This window comes from Cornus florida, unplaced genomic scaffold, assembly GCF_030987335.1.
Source record: "Cornus florida cultivar Cherokee Brave unplaced genomic scaffold, ASM3098733v1 CherokeeBrave_3.0.0_Hap2_Chr05, whole genome shotgun sequence".
NCBI classification, from domain to species: Eukaryota; Viridiplantae; Streptophyta; class Magnoliopsida; order Cornales; family Cornaceae; genus Cornus; species Cornus florida.
Genome location: NW_026775575.1, coordinates 117,541,321 through 117,563,726, shown reverse-complemented (window position 1 = coordinate 117,563,726; position 22,406 = coordinate 117,541,321). Strand labels below are relative to the sequence as shown.

Genomic DNA, 22,406 nt, shown 5'->3' with positions numbered 1-22,406 from the left:
CAGCTCCATACTATATATATGAACGGTCTCTATTAATCCAACGATTTAAACATTATGGATGCAGGTAATATTCAATCAATATTGTAAATATATATATATATATATATATATATGCAACATGCATAATCTAAAATTACAGAGCAACAATGACAAGGTGACAAGAGAGTGTAAAAAAAATGGGGGAGGAAAGTCATGTATAGAAATGGACGTGTTGTTCACATTAATATTGAACAAGATGGTCTACCATTCTGAGTCTAAATTAAAAGTTTTATCCCCACCATTTTGTAATATAATAGGTAAGATGGAATATGTTTATTTATTATATTAAGAAATCAATCAAACACTACAGTGCCCAGCAGAGGTCAACTACAAAAGATTATCATGGATGTGTGTGAGAGAGAGAAGCTATATATCAAGATAGAAGATGAATATATATATATATATATATATAATAATGAATGGGGGTGGAGGAGTCACATGATTTTCAATAGTCCAAGAGAGTGGTCGCGTTCTGTAAATGTAATTGTATTATTACAAATTAGTAATATAATTGAAGTGTAGAAAAACCAAGTGGAGCGACGGACAGTAGTCGTCTTCCTCATATCTTATAATATATATTAACCATACGAATATATATCTGAAAATTTTGATATACAAATGCCATGATGCTCAATTTCCACATATTCCAACTACCATTGGAAGAACACCACACAGTACGTAGACTCTCTCTCTCTCTCTCTCTCTCTTTCTGCAACATATATGATCGATCACTTGTAGTTGTTTACTATATATCTTGGCTTGTCGATCTTGATCCATTGATGGACTAGTTAAAATATATATTCTTCAGTTGTTTGGAAGGTAAATCTGGATCAGCCTAATTTCGATTTGATATATTATTGAGTTTGTTTCTTCTTATAATTCGGTGGGTTTACCAGTAGTTTTTGAATATTTTGATCTAGGCTAGCTAGCTAGCTAGTTTGAATCCATTTTATATAGTGATCGATGATTTGGTGGGTTAGTCGATCAGCATCATGTTTGAACCTGTTCTGTTGTTAGTACTTTTCATTTATTCAATATTTCGGAAGGAAGAAGGGATGATTCATCTTCATCATCATCAGTGGTACGTTTGTTTTCATGCAAGTTGTATAATTCTACATTCTAGCTCTCTCTCTAGCTTGCTCATCATTTTATTTTAAGTTATTGTTCCATTAGGTTATTTATACACCTCTTTTCAGTTTTATTTTGCTTCCATTTCCAATATCATTTCCTAATACACTAATTTTTATTATTATTTTTTTCCTGATAACTTTCTAATTGTTAAGTTACTATAACCGCTAAAACAATTATCAGTATGTGTTCAATATCACTATTTAAAGTTAAAACACTGCATTAATGCAATAGTTGATATGAACTCTACAAGTGAAAATTTATCTTCTGAACTTTTTTTTGGGCAACTAATATATCATCTGAATTTGTCTTGACTGCAGCCTCTTCCTTCTACATCTTCTGATGATACAAGTTTCATATTATGGCTGTTATTTATATTTCCATATTTATCAATTAAATTATCCATATATGTTGTTTTGGATCAAATATAGATCTTACCAATTTACTCTACAATGCCATCTAATCATATATAGTTGGATGCCATTTACAATCACCTAATAGATTCAAAACCTTTTTTTTTTTTTTTTTTTGCAGTAAATTAGATTCAAATCTAGCAAGTAATTGAAATAATGGAAGCCCTATTTTCTAACAAGTTTGTTTTTACACAAAACATCAATGATGAAGATCTAGTATCTTATTCCATGAAAAAAGGCAACCCCTTCCATAGTATATAGAGTCAGCAAGCCGGTCGTCATGGACTCGATCAGCTGAGTCCGAGTCTGTTATTCACCAACATATCGGTGACAACTGGAATCACATGTGACTCCGCTGAGCTTGGGAATCGACAGAGATCGAGTCCCTAGATAGCCAAGTCTGCACATCTAAGCAAGCTAGCATTATATATATTAGTCTCCTCTTCCCTTCTCATTCCGATGTTATTGACCATTGGCGATGATTGTGGCCTTCTGTACTGTACCGTGGTCCGATACTATAAGAAAGTTCCTCTCTGATGCCAAGTTCATGCATTTTCTGTTTAGAATTTTCTTTTACTACTGTTTATTAGAAAGTCTTTTAATTTACTATTTATAGCATAATATAACTCTTCTTCCTTTCAACCATATATTCTTATCAGCCAAAAAGCTAGATAGAAACAATGGAAAGAACTACAAGCTCATCTATTGCTGAGAGAATAGAAATCTCCGATGAAGATAAAAAAAGCAACGGAAGTAGTGAGAATCAAACCAACACTTGCTCTCCCTTATCTTCTCGGAAGTTGTCATGCTTTGACTTAAACGAGGCAGCCATCGATGATGAGGAGGATGATAGTACAAGCGGTGGCCCCGGTGAGCAATTTGATGATCCGGATGGGATGTCACCGGAAGGTGATTCAAGTAGCAACAACACAACTGTGGATGGAAACGAGCGGAATGCTACAGTTAGGCAATATGTTAGGTCTAAAATGCCCAGGCTCCGGTGGACTCCTGATCTCCATCTAGCTTTTGTGCATGCTATTGAAAAGCTTGGTGGCCAAGAAAGTAAGTTCAATTTTCTAAATTTCAACATCTCTAAATCCAACTTATTTGTACGTAATAAGTCATGATTCTTCAAGAAATTGGGAGGAAATGAGAAAATTAAATAATTGATTTTATGTTTTCATTTGGATGTCTGAAGGAGCAACTCCTAAATTAGTTCTTGAGTTGATGGATGTGAGAGGACTTAGCATTGCTCATGTGAAGAGTCATTTGCAGGTAACAAAAATCACACACGAGCTATATATTTCTTTTAATTCCAACTGAATTAATTTGCTTTCTCGATCTCCTCCTCTAGTAAAGGTCTTTTTTTATCCTTCTGTCTCTAATTAATCATTCAAATTAATTAATTTTTTGTTATTTTTGAATTCAGATGTTCCGAAGTAAGAAGCTGGATGAATCTGGGCAAGGTAAAACCACAGAATCTTTGGTTTAGATTATGCTATACATGTCTGTTGTCTCTTTAAACGTTAAACCCTATAAATTTTCTAAGAGATAAATTAGCATGCTAAACCAAACAAGAAAAAAGGTAACATTAATCACGTATATCCAGTTTAATTATTGGGACAATATATTGACTTCCATAGAAACAAAAGACTCCTAGTTAAAGAGAATGGCACAAGTAATAATTCTCGAACTATATTGGGGTTTGAATATTTGATACAAAACAGAAGCACCTCATCAGTTTATACAAGGATCTAAATCTGTGCAGTACTGTATTAATTGAATATTGTTTTCTACAGTTTTACGTCAATCAAGTAGATTTGTGCATGGAAGGGATGATCACATTATGGAAATGTACCAGAGATTCAATCCTTATGGACAATTACTAATGGAGGACAAAAGCCAATTGATGTCTCAAGTGGTCAAAGAGCCATTTGATTTCAGAGCATACTCTCCAAGGTAACCAACCAAATCTCAACATATATATATATATATAACCCTCAAGGATTAATATTGTTATAAACCTTCATCCCTAACTAATCTCTCTCTCTCTCTTTCTGAAACAACCAATATATGGGGTTTTAGTCATCCAATGACAAGATCAAGTTCACTATGGAGCAAAGATTCAGGCCTGTTGACGGGTTTTCGGAATCCAAGGATGTTCCAAAATGGGGACAAGTTGCTGAACTCAAACTTATACTATATCAGGGATGCAATAACTGGTAATAATGGACCAATAAGATGTAGTCGATTTCTTGAAGAGAAGAGATGGCCTCCACGCGAAATGATTGGAAATCATGGAAAAGGATTTTTTAAATTTTCTAGTGATGGAACTAAGTTTGAAGTTATGTCAAACAAAATAAATCCCAAGCCAATGCCAATCAGTAGTACTGGTAGCTATGGTACCACTCAACCTTCCATATGGAACACTGGAGCAGCCACCACCATCAAGCAATTTCCATCCAACACATGCAATCCCATGTTCTTCTCCAATAGGTTTGAACCTGATCTCCCATTTCACCGTAAGGTAAATCCCTCCCTCTCTCTCTCTCTCTCTCTCCATCTTCCATTGCTAATTGAAAGCTGATTAATCTTATAATTAACCTTTCATTATGCAGCTACAAGAAAATCAACCCACATCTATGAATAATGAAGTAGTGTTTCAAACAGAAAAGAACACCAGAGGGGATTGGTTCCCAAATTTAAAGTTGAGTTTGAGCCACGATCACTTTGAAAAAGGTGACAAGATGAATAATGATCATCACAGAGGAAACGATATCAACACGGTGCTTTCTCTTTCTTTATCTTCCACTTTGTCAAGACAACTAGCACAATCTAGTGGAAAACAAAAAGGGATTACAAATTTCTGAATTTGGGATTTACAAATTAATTAGTAACAGATCCATCACCGAGGCCATGATGGGGCTGAGTACTTATATTAGGATCTGACCATGTTATATTAAGCATATATAGGAGTGAGATCTTGTAAGTACTTGCTTTATTTGAAGGCCATATGAACAATTAGTTTTGCTGCTTATGTTCAATAGTATTCTCTAGTTATTTCTGTGTCTAAGTAAACTCTTTTAATCCCCATATTTTAGTTTAATCTTATATGCAAGGTTCTTTTCTTTCTAACTCTGATCAGAAAACCACCATGAATTTATTTATTAATGGCAATGAGTGAATCCAATTCACTTAATTAGTTACTGTAGTTTCGAGATTGGATTTATGTATATATATATACATACACATGAAAATGCATAGTTTCTGGATTGGATATTTGGATTTACATATCATTAGATCAGAAACATTGTGATTAATTAGGTTGATATAATGCTTTTTTTTTTTTGAAAGGTGAAGTCAATATATTAAAATATATAAGGATAGAAGGCCTAGAGATTAGACCAAGACACAACAGACATTACAATGAAACATATGGCCTAGCTAAGAAAGGCCCACCTAACCCAGAAAGAATCACATGCACACGCATATAATTGGTTGATATTATGCTTCTGTTCTCTTGGGCCTGTTGCTTATTAGCTATTTTATATGTTTTTGGGCTGCTGGGTTGGTAGGCCAGCCCACTATTATACCCAAATATATAAATATAACTATAGTTGAGAAGGGAAGTTTGAATGATACTTGGAGCTGAAATTGTATAAATGTAACTCAAATACTTGAACAAGTATTCACTCAAACAGGGGAGTCAGTCACCATTTGAGAGGGATTACTTCACTCTATGGATTTTTACAAGCTCTCCACAATGGAAAGTTTCAAGTATGAATGTTCTTCCTTCGTCTTTTACCAAAAATAAATAGAACAGAAACATTGAATGAGGACTGACATAAACCTGTCCTTCGATGCATACACCAAGCTTCTTCAATTTCTCAAGTCCTAAAATTTAAGAGACAGATCGATATGTTGGCCTTTGAAAATTCAATTTCAGAGACTTACAGTTGTAGCCATAAGGGAGGGAATTTTGTGAATGAAATGGCCTTAAAACTTCCCACTTTTAGTTCTCCCACTTAAATTCCTCCTTCCCAACCCACAAAAATCCACCACATAATGAGTTCTACTTGGTCAACATAGTTCCTGTAGAACTAATTCTCATTTTAGTAAAAAGTATAGAAAACTAGAAGTAAGAGGGATAGAAGCATCACTTCTAATGCTCAGTTTAATTAACAGCTTGAATATTACACGTATACAACTCAAACCATCAAAGATTCAGCACCTTACTCAATAGTTTCGAGTAATCCATACAGAAATTTGTATTAAACATCAAACAAGAAAACAGCAGAACATATAAATATATACATAAATTTCACCATATTGAGAATGGCATTTACGTTAGATTCAACATGTAGGAGTCGTGTGTTATATCTCATATGTCATTCCAACCCTGAGAAGCCTAGTCCGCGGAATTGCCATTACTTTCTCCCCTTGCCTAAAGTTTTTCCTCAGGAAATTATACGCATAATTGACAACAAACTTCTTGAGAAGAGATGAATTCCTTTCTGCTCGCACTTCTGATTCTCCAAGGAGATAAACAAAGCCACTGTCTGTTGCCTTCTGCACAAACTGCATCTCCTCTTCAGCTCCCTCTATAGGCCCTGAGACGATTCTGCTAGAAGAATTTGATGACTTAGCCGCGTTGAATGACTGGATGGATGCTGATGACACACGAGTTGGGTTATTCTGGTGCATTGTTTCCTCAATGTGAACCATGGATGAACCTGATCCTTTGACTTTTCCATCTGTCACTAACAAAGTGGAATGGGGGATGTTCACTGCCTCAGCTGCTTGTTCAGCAAGCCCTCCTTCACGTATGTAGTGTTCATGCTGGATGAAATCTTTCAGGTGTTCCACTAACTGGAGCTCAAACTCCTTGGGTTCCTCAATGGCATCATTATATCCATATCTTACAACACAGCGGAACATTCTGTATTCCCTTGGCTCAACCTGCCGGAACAAATATCTCTCCTCGAGTGCCACTTTACTTATTGGAATAAACTTTAGTGAGACAAACACCAGAACTGAATGGATAGATGGTATGTTGGCAATGAAGTGAGGAAAAATTGGAGGAATGCCCTGCACAAGCTCTGAGTACAGAAGCCCAATACCAGGCACCCTGTTGATATTCGGGTTCTGGGCTAAGTCTCTTATGAAATTACTAGAGACCTTGTTGTTGAGCTCAAACATGTATCTTTGTTTGTGTACATAATGCCATATTCCCATGATCATCATTAGGACAACTGAAAAGGCCAGCGGAAGGTAACCCCCTTGAGTGAATTTGGAGAGGACAGCTGACAGGTACAAAATTTCTACCGAAGCAAACACCACAAAAAATAGAACTATCCACCATATGCTTATCTTCCATATAACAAGCATGATAAGAGAAACCATACAGGTTGTAATGACCATTACAGATACCACAGCAATTCCTGCATGAAAAATGTAGATGTCATTAATCACTCGGAAATTGAGGGCTTGTCTGGTTCAATTCTTTGAAAATAGATAACAGTTTCCAAAATGGTTTTCTGAAAGTAGGCATTTTTTTTATAAAAAAAATCCCTTTTTGGTGAAGAATTTTCTAAACTGTCAATAAAATAAATTTTCGAAATGTTTTATGTTTTTGCATTCTATTCGAACAGAATACTCGAAAGACTGAAAGAAACAGGTGCTGAGTTTTCTGGGCGATATTGACATTATTCAAGTTACCGTGTTCAAAAATCAAAGTTAATGACTGAGATTTCTGAATTTAGAAAGCCTTTGAAGCTTACCATATGCATGGCCGATCTTTTCTGTGGTCTTGAAGCTAAAAGTGACTATAACACAAGCAACCATGAGTAGGTAGTTGATCTCTGGTATGTAAACCTGACCCTCATACTTAGCAGAAGTATGGACAACTTTAACTCGGGGGAAGCAGCCTAGACTCAGGGATTGGGAGATAATTGCAAATGCTCCAGATATCATAGCTTGGCTGGCTATAATAGCGGCACCAACAGCAACAACAAATGTTGGCCAGTATATTGGATCTGACAATGCCATACCAATGAATGTAATAGACAAAAATATTTAATAGTGATAGCTTAAGTCAAGCACAATGAATTGTTTAAATTGGAATAGGACTACCCTTTGAGACTTACCTGGAATAGAGGCGTAGAAAGTATTAGCCACATCTTTAGGAAATTTCATAAGGTACGCAGCTTGTCCACAATATGCAGACAGTAACGCAGGAAACACTATTCCGGAGAAGCTGATCTGCAATTCCATGGAATAGAAAATGATGATTAAAATTCCATTAGTCCTTTCAAATGGAAGCACATAACATAACAAACTTTCCAAATATCACAAAATCTAATGTTCATTCAGTGTATCCGATTTCACTCACTTGAACTGATTGAACACTAAAGTGCCCCAAATCAGCAAACATGGCTTCAGTCCCTGTTTCAAACAAGCATATAATATATTCAAGGAAGAATTACCATAGAGTTGATGACAATAAAGCTTAAAATAACAACTACAAAACCAATAACTCACCTGTAATACAGAGTACAACTCCACCTAAGGAAATCCATCCTTGCTTACCATTTCTTTTGAAGTAATCTACCATGTATTTGGGATTGAATGCACGTAAGACACCCACATCATATTTGAATAAGTTATAGAGGCCAATGCCACTAATGAATGAAAACCACAAGAAGATGATTGGGGCAAAGGAGTAGCCCACTTTATCTGTGCCGAAGCGTTGAACAGAAAAGAGGACAATCAAGATTGCAATTGAGATCCCCACAACAGAATCTGGCACATCAATGATTTGGGCTGATGAGTAACACAATAATGCTACATAGACATTATAGAAGTGCAAATAAAATCCGAATAAATACTACATAGGAATATAGTTTCACACAATTATGCTTAGTAGCTGCAGGCCCGATACAAGTGAAGAGCCTACAAGAAAACTCAAAATGAGGCTTTTTTACAAGAGGGAAAAAGAAAAAGGGAAGTGAGAAGGGAAAAGAATATATGAGAAGTCTCCCAACTCATACAGGAAGTAGACCTTGCAATTTTAGTTAAACAGAATTATGTAAAAGTCTTAAAACAGAAAATCGTTTATAGAATATCACAAAAGACATTTAAAATCAAGTCTTTTAAAACTATAATATATTAACCAAATAAATTTTTGTATTAAATTTTTTTGTTATTGAGAACAAGATAACTTTATTTAAAAACAAAACCAAACATACCCAAAACATCTGCATATCGATTTTAACAATACAATAATTTTCTTCTCCAGTTTTTCATAGTTACTCCTTCATAAGGGGATCACATCAAGAAATTGAATAAGTGTGTGTGTTTTTGTTTTTTTTTTTTTTTTTTTTTTTTTTTTTGTTATAATAAAGAACAAAGGAATTATTTATTTATTTTTTAAAATACAGAAACTCACTCGTACATACACTTTGCTTCAGAAACTCTCCGTGAGTCGGTGGTACAAAAGAAAATAAGGAGACTCATCAAAATCTACTTGGACTTTGAGATGGAGATGGCAGAAATTACCTTCGCTTAAGGAGTTGATCCCACTCACGGCAGAAAGGACTGCAAAAGAGCAACTTTTTAGTTTAGTTAGTTTATTAAGTGAATAATGTGTAGGGGCAAATTAAATGTAGAGGTTGATATATATATATATATATAAATAATAGGAGTAATTTAGAAGAAATGAATGAACCTGAGATGCTGGGAGTTAGAACCCCATCGCCAATGACCATTGAAGTACCCAAGATGGTGACAAGAAAAAGCAGAATCTGGGCAGTTTTACTGTTCTCCAGCTTCTGTTTGATATTTTGAGCCCGTTTCAACTGGTTCGACGGTATGTCCAGCCTGTAGTTGGATAGCTCTCCGTCCTCTGGTTGGTGATTTGGAATCAAGCTCACCTTTGCGTACCGGCATATCAACGAATACAGTGCAAACGTACCCCCTATATATACAATACAACATACCCATATGCTCATTTCCATTTTTATCTAGAAATCTTGAGTAATTATATAAATAACCCCATAACTTTATCCTTTGCACCATTGATTTTTCTTTTCTCTCACTAACGCTCTCATTATCATTTAAAATCGCCCCGCCAACATTTAATCAGTTTTACTTCATGTGATTGATATTCTAGGGAATTAAAGTATTTTTTTGTGACCTACCTTGGGTATTGTATACTTTCTCTTTAAGCAGACAGAAGAATTGGAAATTAATTAATTAGGGAAGAAATGAGGAATAAAATGACTGATGTATGGATGGAGGAAGTAGTGGTAAAGTAGTACTGACCGTCACCGTTGTCATTTGCCCACAAAACAATGAAGACATACTTGATCATGGGAACGAGGATTAAGGTGTAAATGATGAGGGATAAGACTCCAATAGTATCATTTGTGTCCCGGATCCCATCTGTAAATGTATTCGCAAACACATAAAGAGGAGACGTCCCTATGTCACCATAAATCACCCCTATGCTCTGAAAAGCCAGACTCAATGTCACCCTCCAATCTACCTGCACCCACCAATCACCTAGCTCCATCAATCATAAATACCATAAACACAAATTAACCCACCATATATATATATATATATATACACATATATAAGAGAAACATAAGTACTTGTTGTACATAAACATAAGTACATATTATATAGTTATGTATAAGAAAAATCAAGGAAGAAGGAAAGCTGACATTGGAGGTGTGGGTTGGACTAAAAGAAACTCTTCCAGCCTCCAAGTTGAGGGAGTCCACACGACCCAGCGTTGCCCATGACACCTTTCGCTCTTTCATGTTTCTCATCTCTGTTCCTGTTCCTTCTCCTGTTGAATTTTCCATCTCCGAATTAGCCAATTCACTGCTTCTCTCCCCCACTGTCGACGCTGCCATTTTCCTAGCTACCGTCACAACTAACTTGCTTTCTTTGTTGTAAACCTTAATTGTCCGTTGAGTTTGGGGTTCTTATATATAGGATCAAAAGTCAAACCCTTTAGGCTAGCTCTAATTTTTTGTGTTTTTTTGTTCACCACTTTAGGCTAGCTAGCTCCTTAGTTTGTTGCTAATTAATCGTCATCTATATTATTATACAGTATAATATACCCACTCTCCAGTGCATTTCAAGCCATGGAAGGTGTTGTACGTTAGTTCCCTCCTAAATCAAATTCCTCAAACGCCAAACAATGCGTGTGAAATTTACACATACAAGAAAATCAAGCACGCGCATTGATCACAAAAACATCAATATATAATCCTCTTTCATTATTAATCAATTAATTAGTGTACTGTTTTACTTTTACAGGGTAAGGACTAAGCATTATTTAGTACCGTACTGTTGGAAGTACACTGGAGGATTGCTTCAGGGGAGAACAAAGGGTCAAGGGAGCCGGTGAGTATTCATAATTATCAACTTTAACTGACATTAAAAAAGATGACACAATTTTTTTTTATTTATTAATATTCCAGGTGAAAATGATTGATATAGAAGTGCATTTGTTCAGATGTATTTGGTCTAATAATAACCCTTTCTCTTTCAGAGAGTTCAACTCTTTAAAACAATATTGTGTTTGTTCTCTCTAATAAATATTCGTTTTATTAATCTACAAATCATAACTTCCTCAATAAGTGCTTTTTCAATTCTTACGGTAGTAGGTTGTGAGAAAAGTCAACTTAGTTTGCTTTGAAAAAATATATATATATATATATGTGGGCAACATGCTAATTGACAAAAGAGATTAATTTTCATTTTTTTTTCTTTCCCGAAAGAGACAATAAAGTTGAAAGTATCAGCTACAATTATAAAAAAATTAAATTATTAAGGTATAATTCATTATTTAAACATATAATTTGGTGGTACCCACCCTTCTAATATTACTGTCAAATTTTAAACCCTCTTACCTTCCGAAAAAAAAAAAAAAAAAAAAAAAAGAACAATTAAACCCTCTTGACTTTTGACGGAACTCTATGTATTACTTGATCAAGTTGACTTCCGCTTGCATTATTGGAATCACATTCAATTTTATCGAATCTGAAAGAACCACCTTTATATTAAATATAAAAAATCTAGCAACAGTGCCCAGGGAAGAAAGGATCGTGCAAGGATTGTTTGTGCATGTCACAACTATTTATATATATATTTTTCCTTTTCACAGGGGCAATAGAGTTGAAATCTCGAGCTAGTCACTGAATCACAATAATACAGTAATTAATAATAAGTTATAAATCACGGTTTAATAGTAAATATATACACACTTTTGAGTCGTGAAATCCCCATTGCAAGGTTGCGTACGGCCCTTTCTAATTTTAGTGTCATACCTTAAAACTCTGTTGACTTTCATTAGCGTTATTGGATCAATAATAAGTACTATTAATAAGTTATAAATCACTGTTTAATGGTTTTTTTAGTCAACAGATGTACTTTAATTAAAAACAGCCATGTGCAAGTGCTTGTTTTATTTAACCTTTTTTTATTATTATTTTAAAATGTCACTGTCTAAAAAGCAATGGGGACTAACTTGAAAAAAATAATAATAATAATAAAAGCAATGGGAACTTCTAAGTTTGTTATGCAATTTGAGAAGCAATTATTATATAATCCGGAATGTCCTGAATAAGTACAATAAAAAAAAATAATAATAAAGCTAATACTGCTGACCCATTTGGTTATGTGTCACTTTTTGATTAACTCAGAACTAATAATTTCGCAACTGTGTTGTAATTTTTCCATATTAACATTTTACTTCTCAACATTTATTACGTGCAATCTAAATCGGGCGCATTTTTTAAAAACATGGCATACATCTTAATTTTGGTAATTCGGGATGCAAAGTTCAAAGAAGTTGAATTCTTAAAAGGACCATATTCACATAATGATATGAGATAATTTTGGTTACAAAAGGGCATACCTTTCTCATATGAGATAATTTTTTTTTATTTTAAACACGATGGATAAGAATTAATCTCATAACACCACTTTTGAATTACCTCAAAAGAATATAAATGGAAGAAATTAAAGGTATGAGCAAGCTATTCAGTCATGCATAAAAAGATCGAATATACATTACAAATATATATAGGCAATATTCATGCTATATATATATATATATATATCCAATTTTATTGATAAAACATCCAATACAATCCACATGATTTGTAGTAAAACATGACACTGCCATTTCTTGAATATACTAGAATAGCTCCCATTCATATATATTTTTGTCTTTACAGGACTCATCAACCCCCTCCACAACCTCCACAACCTCCACCACCACCACCGCAACCACCACCACCATCACCTCCGTCGCGTTTCTTCGGAGAACCACACGCAAATATGATCATTGACAAAATTGAGAGGGACATGAGAATCATGCAGCAGAACAAGAACAGTCCCTTAGACTCAGAGTTCCCAAGCTGGATGCCCTCTCCATATGAATTGGCATCACCCATAGATTCAACCATTGTATCACTCATTTCTTGTCTCTCTCTCTCTTGTCAAACTTCTCACCTCTAATCTAAAGGCTCTAACTGGACCACGTATTTATCACTAATCTTGTGAAGCTAGCTAGCCGGCCATTTAGTCAAGTCATCAAAAAGAGTTTTATTTCCTTAAATTATTTTTATTTTTATTTGTTATTTCATTTGAGAGAGTAAAGCCTGCCTGAATAGTTTGACTTTGCATTTGTGAGAGTACCTTCTTTTTTTTTTTTTGTTTTTTTTTTTTTCCTAATTTGTGAGAGTACTTGACAATATCAATATATTAATTTAATCACTTTAGATTTTTTTTTTTTCATATAGTATTTCCCTTGCTTCCCAAGTTTTGTTTTCCATCCCTCAACACGTACCAAATGACTTTACTTTGCTCCTTTTCTTGACTAGGGAGTATTTGGTTTGATTCTTTAGGAACGGTTTTAATAAATTCCAAAACATTAAAAAAAAAATAAAAAAAAATGCATCTTTCGATATAGAATTTGGAGCTTTGAAATTGGAATTGCTGGAATTGAAAAAAAAATTAGTTCAGTTTTCTGAATTACTTTCTTTAATTCTACCAATTCAATTCTAAAATTCTAATTCCGTACCTGTCAAACATAACCAAACAGTTTTCAATCACTAATAAGTCCTATTTATTCATTAAAAGCACTTCTGTATATATATAAATGTCTCTGATTTATCATCATCATTAAGCAGTCCCTCTCTCAAATCCTAAAACAAATGGCCTGACTAACCTTGGTTGTTGGGCCTGAATGTTCGGGCTTGTTCATGTTTCAAATTACTTTTGGTTCTCTTGGTTAGCCTGGCTTGTTGGGCTATTCTTTGGCCTCTGTACATTTACCTATATTTACATTCACCACATTGCTTTAACATTCGAAAATAAATAAATAAATAACTGAATTTTTTAGCTAGCCTTCACAAATAAGCGAAATTAAAACCTACTTAAAAGCATGATAAATTAATCTAGTGCACCTACTATTTAACATACAGCAACTAATTTATCTAGAAAATTGCATGCTAGAAAAGGATATATATACAGTGGAGATAATAGAATCCGCATGGAATTCACAAGTCACAACATCCAAAACTAGGAACAATATGCACAGTCCATGGAACATGTGATTGTGCTGGACTTTTGACTATCGCTAGAGGTCCTCTGTCTTCATTTGAAATAAATAACAAAATGATTGCATACTATTTTTTTCCTGTAAGAATTACAACTCCTACCATACTTAAGCAGCATGTTCGTTATAGTTCTATAATATTAATTCAAAAGCCTCCCAACAGATGTTATCCTCCCATCTAATAGAATTGAAAAATGATTTTGGAGAAATTGTGTAGCCAGTGGGTGTTTGTTTATTTATTTAAAAGTTTAAGTCATTGAATAGGGTTGTATACTCATTTATTTATACCTATTTAACTTTATATTCAAATTTGATATGTGACAAATATCCTTGTAATAGTAAGCCTCTTGAAATTTGATATATGACAAATACCCTTGGGTGTGTTTGGATAGATAGGGGAGAAAAGAAAAGAAATGATAGTATTAGTTATGAGAAAAAAAAAAAGGAAAGGAAATAAAGGATAATAATAATTTATATTTGTGTTTGGATAGATAGGGGAGAAAAAAAAAAGAAATGATAGTTATTCTTATTTAGATAAGATAGAGGAGAGAAAAGAAAAGAAAGAATAGGAGACAAATTACTTTTTTACCCTTTCATAACTATGGGACTTGAATGGAATAATAAATCTGTATATTGATTTGTGGAGGTTAATTTTGGTATTATCAAAATACCACTTAAAATCACTATGCTTTCTCTCCCTATCTTCTCAAAATTAAAGAGAAAGCAAATAAGAGATAGGGAGGGATAGCTATCCCTCTCTATCTCTCCCTATCCCTCCCTATCCATCCACTTAACTTACCCAAACACAAACTTGCACTATTCTTTCTTTTCTTTTCTCTCCCTATCCCTCCAAATTAACCCTACCAAACACAATGACCATCTTTCCCGTGTGACCAAAATAAATTCCTTTAAAAGGTTAATGTGATGGATATGTTATGTGATTTCGGATTTCTGGTGACTGCACTAGGTTATTTGAGGCTTAATAAATGAGTGTGTGAAGCCTAGGGGTGGCAAATTATGACACGACGTGATAATATGATACGAATACGACACAAGTTAAAAGGAATTGAGTTTGGCATAAACGGATTTAGGTCATAAAAGGATCGACACGATTAACCTGTTTATTTAACCGTGTCGGGTTAGAGTTGAGGGGTTCAACGCGCGTAACCCATTTGTGACCCATTTAATTCAACATGTTATAATCGTGAATATGACTTATGTAATATGTTACCAATTTAAACTTAATTACTATGGATAATTAAGTCATTTTAACATAAACTTTGTATATACTTTATGATTTTTCTTTTTATTTTGAATATTTGGGTTAATTATGATAAATTTTTTCGATTATTTAGTATTTGATTATATATTAAATGTCACGTTTTGATAAATAGATTATTAAACGGGTTAGTACGTTTACCTGTTTAATAAATGAGTTGGGTTAGTGTTGAGGATTCTTGGCATGATTATTAAATGGGTTAGATTTGGGTTTACCTATTTAGTATAATACTCTTACATCGATACGACACGAACACAACCCATGAAAACGAATTGCCACCCCTAGTGGAACCCACTTGTGCCTAATGGCTACCTAGATGTAATAGGGGAGTTTGTTCTATATCGGATTCGGATGAAAAAATGAATGGGTATATATGGGTTAGGTGTTAACCCCACTGAATAGCTTAAGTTTTTGGGTCGTATCGCGAAGCACTCACTTGTTCATTTGATATCAAAATCAGTCCTTGATTCGATGTCACGCTAAGCGCCTGGCTAAGCCGCAACAAGTGTGTTGCGAATTCGGGTGAGAGAGAATATAATAAGAAGGGAAACTTGTCTCACATCGAATCCGAATGAAAAAGTGAATATATATGAATTGGGTGTTAGCGCCACCAGAGGCGGAGCTCCCAGTGAGTTAGGTCTAAAAAAATAAAAATAATAATTAGTACTATTATTTCCTATTAGCTAGAGTCCAGCCCAGCCCAAACTGCCCAATACATAATAAAACATGAATGATAAAGGCCCAGCCCAGAAAACAAGCCTACAAACAAATTAGATTTAGAAGATTGAAGAAGACCTAATGGCTGTTTGACATGATGTGGTATTATTTTTGGTATTTTCATACTCTCTGCTTGAGGGTGTCTTTTTTTTTTTTTTTTTTTTTTTTTTTTTTTTTCCAGTAAATTCCCTACTTGAATTTTTTCTTTAGCCCTCCCTATTTTCAAATCCTGGCTCCGCCCCTGAGTCCCACCTAATAGCTTAAAGCTTTTTGGTCAGATGACTAAGCACCCATCCATTACAATAAGGTTATAAATCTTGGAACCGGCTCACCGCAGAGCCGGATCGTCTCCTCTGCTCAATACTAAGCTAGTTTTTTAATGCTAAAAAATTGTTTGTAGTAAAATTGACTTAATAATCTCAGGGCCAGTTATTGCAATTTGTAAGAACACTAAATTGAAGATTTTTTAATGTCTTTCATTTTTTTATTATCAAATACAACACCAAATTACTTGGGCAGTTTTGGTCAAAATTTTGTAATATGACGATGTTGAAAAAATTATTTGTACTAAATTTTTTCCAATTTTAAATTTAAATTATCGAAACATATCATTAAAGTAAGAAAAATAATTAATTCAGATGTTTATTTTCAATGTGTAAAATTTGTTTCAAGTCGGGCGTGAATTTTCCTTTTAGTTGCAAAATACTAACAATATAAGAATTATATTTAAATTTTTTTAATTTTTTTTTTAACGCGAATTATATTTAAATTGGGGAAGTCATGATTCACGAATGACTGGCATAAGCATATAATAATGATTGTGAACCTTCCAAAGCTTAAACAAGGTTCACAAAACACAACCATTAAAAAAAGGATTTGGAACAGACCTAGTTTTTAATCTCCTTACTAAGCAGCAAATACCTTCACCTAACCCAGTACCAACCTACAACCAACTCATAAATTTTGAGCAAAAAGACAATATATATATATATATATATATATATATATATATATATAATAAACTGAGTAGCATTTGAGAAAGCTGATTGTAGACCATTGTGGTTCGAGAACAAGACGTTTGAAAAAAATGAAATATGTTGCTAACTAACATGCAGCCTTGCATAAATTTTAGAGTAAATACAATGGGGAAAATCAACATCCTTTTATCACAAATTACATTTTAGGATTGCCTTCACAGATGAATCACCATGCTGAAGGAAGTAGATTGGAGTTCAATGAAATGATGATGTTTACAAGAAGAATTATCTTATTTCAACTTCCCGGTTACAGGGTAGGAAATGGGCACCACAAATTACATTTACCAACCCATTATACTGCCAGTAAACCAGTAGAATGAACATTGCCGAAGCAAATATATGTAACCAGAAATTTATGTACATATATCGTATATATATCAACTACATATCGTATATATATCAACAGATGATTTGCCAAGCCGACACGTATGCTTGAGTAAAGTACTTCAGAAGGGGATCCAACCCTAAGTTTCCGGTGCAGGTGTTATTAGTTCCTAATAGAATGAGGAAAGTAGTAGTTATTATGAATCAGTTTCCAAACTGCTAGACCAAAAAATAAAAATGAAAGCAGAGAATTATTTTACCTCAGAAAATTGCAAATTCCTGTGTTGCACCTTGGTAGTTCTAACAATTGTTTCCCACTTGGGATCAACAGTTGATGTCTTGGCAGCTTGGTTTCTAGGATTAATCCCAGCACCAAGACGTGACCGCGAAGATGGATTCTTTGAGGACATTGAGGGCAAAGTACGATGAAGCCAGGACTCTGAAGGAGATTTTGGTAAAGGTGGGGGAAGATGAAACTCTGAGTAACTTCCATAAGAATTTTCTACATTTTCCACTTTTGGACACTGCTCATCTTCAAAATCCAGGTTCCTATTATGAGGCAGTTTTGAATTAGCTGAAGTAACAGACTCCCAATGAAGAACATCTTTATCATGTTTAAAACCCTTTGCCACGTCCATTTCCAATGCCTCAACTTCTTTGTCAGGAAAAGATAAGGGACCAGAATCGGCTAGTTTCAAGATTTTAGGTTGCAAAATTGCTTCTTCATCCACAATATTTAACTTGTCAATATCTTTAAGTGAAGAATCTACTGAGGGTGTTTCTTCCGTTTCCCTAATATTTGCAATGATCTCCAAATCATTTTCTCTTGATTTAGCTAGCCCCTTCATACCTGAAGAAAATGAATTTGGATTTGGAGATTCCACCTTATGTACAGAATCTACATACACAGTTTTCTCAACCAAAGGACTCGCTGCGCCTATTTCCCATTCAGTGCTCTGATCAGCCAATAATTCCCGAAAGCTGGTAGGACTTTTTTTATGCGAATTGAAGCCATTGATCCCAGCACTCTTTGCTTCTTCTGGAATGCCAAGGAATCCCCTTTCTTCATAAAATGGTAGTTGAGGTAATTCACTCTGATAGGGTGATATGCCACTACCCTGCAAACGCCTGTACAGAGATGATCCTTCCAACTTCTGAGAATTACTCGGGTAAGTAATTTGGTTAGATTCACTTTTCATCATATTCTTCTTATCTTCACGCAGCACAGCTGTTCGTGGTCCACCTATTGATCTTTGCTCGTAAGTACCAACTTGACTATGCTGTAAAAATTAGAAAGTGCAATTAATCAACATGAACCTTTGGCAAAGGTAAGCACAACATAAAATTAAAGAAAAGAACATAAAATAGAAGGATAAAACTTAGATACCTCATTGTCAGTTTCACTGCAAGAACCAGTAGATGAAGATCTAGCCTGCATTCTACTGGCAGGAGACATGGGCACCCTAGTCCGTACACTCATTCCCGGTACTGGATTTAAAAGGCAAAATGAACTTTTTAAGCAAAACCGAGGTAGTAAGCCACAAACTCTGGCTGTGACATTTCTGGTTTCATCATAATCATCTTCATCATCACTTTCTTCTTCTTTATTATCTTTGTCATAATTTGGTAAAATGTTTGGCCTATAGCGATAGGTTGGCGGCCGCTTCTCCTCAGCTAATACCTTCTTAACCTGTCTTGGTTGTTCCCATACAACAGGTTGCTTCCTGGAAGCATATTGAGGTACTTCTGAAGCCATTGCCTTAGCTGCTGGCAGAAACCGACCCATCATGAAATCTCGAGTTTGTGGATCCGCTGAAAAAGTTCCAGATGGTTCCACATCAGGATCATACAATCCACTTAAACCACTTAAGCTACAGTTTAAGAAGAACGATTCAGTTCGTGAAAGTGTATCAAGTGCATCTAAATATGCTTCATCACCATCCCCAGAATCAGAACTCTCCTCCTTTACTGCATCTTTGGAGCTCTGAAATTTTGTCAGATTTTCATCTATAGATGAAACACTCTTTGAGATACAAGGGACTTTTCCAGCTTTGCGACTTATGACACTTGGATCTTCAGCAACTTTGTCTGGAGCTTGCTGTTTAACTTTCAAAATCCTCCCAGGCGGAAGTTTAGGGGCGGTGGGAGGCTGTTCAAGAGCCTGAATTTGTCGTTTTCCTTCATCCTTTGGTCTTCCTGGGGTCTGTTCCCACCTAAAAGGAACAGCCCCAGCGTTCCTTACCGGACCTGACTTCAGTTCTGATTTGTAAGACGGAAGGGGTGGTAAAGAAGGAAGGGAATTATCAGTTCTCCTTTTGTAGCCTTTTACCGCGGACACTGTTGATGAGAATCGCCTCACAGATAGAAAAGGTTGGTTTAAATCTAACTGCTTATCCTCCATCAGATTCTTCAGCAACATGAAACCAAGAAGTCTCTGCAAAAATAGCGTCTAACTAAAACAAGGTGCCAAACTCAGACAATAGAAGTGAAGTAAAAGTAGGTATGTATTATACTTCTATGCTGCTGTCTGCTATTTCTCTTTTCTTGGATTATTTTGTATTCTATTGTCACCAATTATCCACTTAAATACTACTTATTGTCTGCCTAAACTAGGAGGATTAACCTGAAAAGAAATCCCCAAAAATGCAGCCCTTTCTCCAATAAAAAAGGTAAACAAGTAACACATCACCTTCTGAGTAAATCATGAACATGATTTTTCAGTTTCAATGTAGGGCGAATATGATGAAACATCTCGATGGAAACCCCTTGATAAAGCTCCGAACTGTGGGGTTGCTTTTCTGGTTTTTTTCCGTATGGACCATAGTTGTTTTAGTTTGTTACTAGATTTTACTTACTGCATCTCAGCATAAAGCTTAAAATGAAATTGTGCTTTCGAGATGTCATTCAGTAATTATTATTATTATCATTATTATTTTCCTTTTTTGTTTTTGATGTGTGCCAATCATCTAGAAGGCATTCCAGAAATTAAATACTCAATAGCAAACCATATCGATTTCATTTGATGGACTAATTTCAAATTCTGTTTTGGAAATCAAATCCCCATCCTCTTCCCAAATTCAAAAGATCTAACTCTTAATTTCAGATTTTCTAAATAAGTGGGCATCTTATTTATCCTATTTTTCTTTAAATACACTGCATTTATGTGAATTGTCAAAATTAAAGTAGCAGACAATGGTCAAAAGCTCTGCTCCCCATTCCTGGTTCTGTACCAAATTACCAATATGAATCAACAAGATTTGAGATTCAATGTGGTGTTTTGTGTGTGTGTGGTGGATAAAATAACAGAAAAAACTGTTTCTGCTGCAACATGATGCTGAAATCTTTGAAATAAAAATCATAAGCTTTGACCCACAATAGACCCTTTACCTTTCAATCTTAACACAAACATTATAAGAACACACTAAATTTAAGTGTGGGTCCCAAATCCTGATCCTTAATTGAATCACAAAGGAAAGAGAAAGCAGTAAATGTTTGTCACAAGGAACAAGCTTTATTCCAAGAATGTATAAGAAATAAAATTTGAATCTTCATTTTCAATCAACCAAAAAACCCAAATCTTATTTATGGAAGGAGAAGCCAATTCAAAGTTTTTGTATAAAAATTAGCAACCGAATGGATCAAACAATGGAATTTTTTTATATTGCATCAAATACCATCAATTTGAAAAAACAATTATATGCACAAAAAGAAGAAGAGAGGTTCAGAGTGAGAAACATGAGAGAGAGAGACAGTGAGTACCTCTGAGAAATTGGCGATGTTGAGCTGAACCGATCTGTATTGCTGGAATGATAGAGCATATGTTATGCCAGAGCTGTGAAACACAGACAGACTCTTCAGAGAATAGAAAGGGAGAGAATAAAAGAAGAGAGAGATATAGAGAGAGAAGTGAAGAATAAACCACTTTGTACGCTTGTGCTGTATTTTTCTTGGGGTGGCTGAGTTTGAGCTTACCCTCCGTTAATGGAAATTCGAAAACTGTACTAATGAATTGTAAAATATCTTATGATAAAGATACGTTTCTTTGTTTAGTTGTTTTTTTTGACTTTATTAATTTTCTAATCACTTGTTTTGGATCATGTGATCATCTTTATTAAGAAAGCATACAAGTCATTGTCTCACACACATCTGTAGTTTGTTCATGTGTGAAACATATAAAAAGTTGAAGCCCACACTGCTTTCAACTTGCCTATTGAATTATTGGTACATCATTATAAATAGGATGTTCTCTCTTTCATGATTAACTCTATTATTGTGATTTGAGTCACTTTGATTGTCATGATAATTTTAAATCTGTTTGTAATTTTTTCACCAATTAATTACAAAAAATGGTACTTATCACATTGAGATATTAAAATAATATCTTCTATTGTAAGGTTAAAATTTTAAATCACAATAAAATATAAATGATTTCACTCACAAGACATGAATAAAGGTTCTACTTTTCAAAGTATATATCTAAAATCACTTAAAAAAAATAAATAAAAAAGATTAATCATGTCACTCATCAACATGGATGAGTAAAAAAAGAACATTAGGTATTGTTAAACTTTCTTAATTCTTTGATATACGAAACATGTATAATAATGTTGTTAAACATATTCTTAATTAATTTGGTCTTCTTTCATTGCAACTAACAATTAAAGATGTGTATTATTTATGTCTAAGCGGTTTTTCCTCTTTGACCAAATTGAATGCACTTGGGAAGCAGTGCTGATGGTAATGGGTGCAAAGTCTCGTGCAGACATCCACATAGTGGTGTGCAATAAAGGCTACTAGGCTAGGCGAGAAGGGGGGTGTTTGTACCCATG

General features: G+C 34.5%; 3 protein-coding genes across 4 annotated transcripts; 1 reads left to right on the top strand and 2 right to left on the bottom strand.

Annotated features, from left to right (window-relative positions):
• Positions 1-2,260: 2,260 nt before the first annotated feature.
• On the top strand, positions 2,261-4,450 carry LOC132310055 (uncharacterized). Its single transcript, XM_059808295.1, has 6 exons — positions 2,261-2,642; positions 2,779-2,855; positions 3,010-3,046; positions 3,380-3,539; positions 3,789-4,107; positions 4,199-4,450. The coding sequence occupies exons 1-6, from the start codon at positions 2,261-2,263 to the stop codon at positions 4,448-4,450; spliced, it is 1,227 nt and encodes a 408-aa protein (XP_059664278.1).
• A 1,504-nt stretch (positions 4,451-5,954) lies between these two features.
• Positions 5,955-10,405, bottom strand: LOC132310523 (potassium transporter 5). The gene is made up of 9 exons (XM_059808689.1): positions 10,307-10,405; positions 9,903-10,125; positions 9,307-9,555; positions 9,138-9,176; positions 8,121-8,381; positions 7,972-8,024; positions 7,727-7,841; positions 7,361-7,615; positions 5,955-7,021 (listed from the first exon to the last, which is right to left on the bottom strand). Exons 1-9 carry the CDS (start codon positions 10,403-10,405, stop codon positions 5,955-5,957), a joined length of 2,361 nt encoding a protein of 786 aa, XP_059664672.1.
• A 6,954-nt stretch (positions 10,406-17,359) lies between these two features.
• LOC132308962 (uncharacterized) lies at positions 17,360-21,584 on the bottom strand. 2 transcript variants are annotated; one of them, XM_059807273.1, is made up of 5 exons: positions 21,500-21,584; positions 21,337-21,409; positions 18,965-20,011; positions 17,838-18,857; positions 17,360-17,747 (listed from the first exon to the last, which is right to left on the bottom strand). In XM_059807273.1, exons 3-5 carry the CDS (start codon positions 19,994-19,996, stop codon positions 17,718-17,720), a joined length of 2,082 nt encoding a protein of 693 aa, XP_059663256.1. In that variant the 5' UTR covers positions 19,997-20,011; positions 21,337-21,409; positions 21,500-21,584; the 3' UTR covers positions 17,360-17,717. The 2 variants fall into 2 exon arrangements, with proteins under 2 accessions (XP_059663256.1, XP_059663258.1); XM_059807275.1 differs by having other exon boundaries at positions 21,497-21,581.
• Between the last annotated feature and the right edge of the window lie 822 nt (positions 21,585-22,406).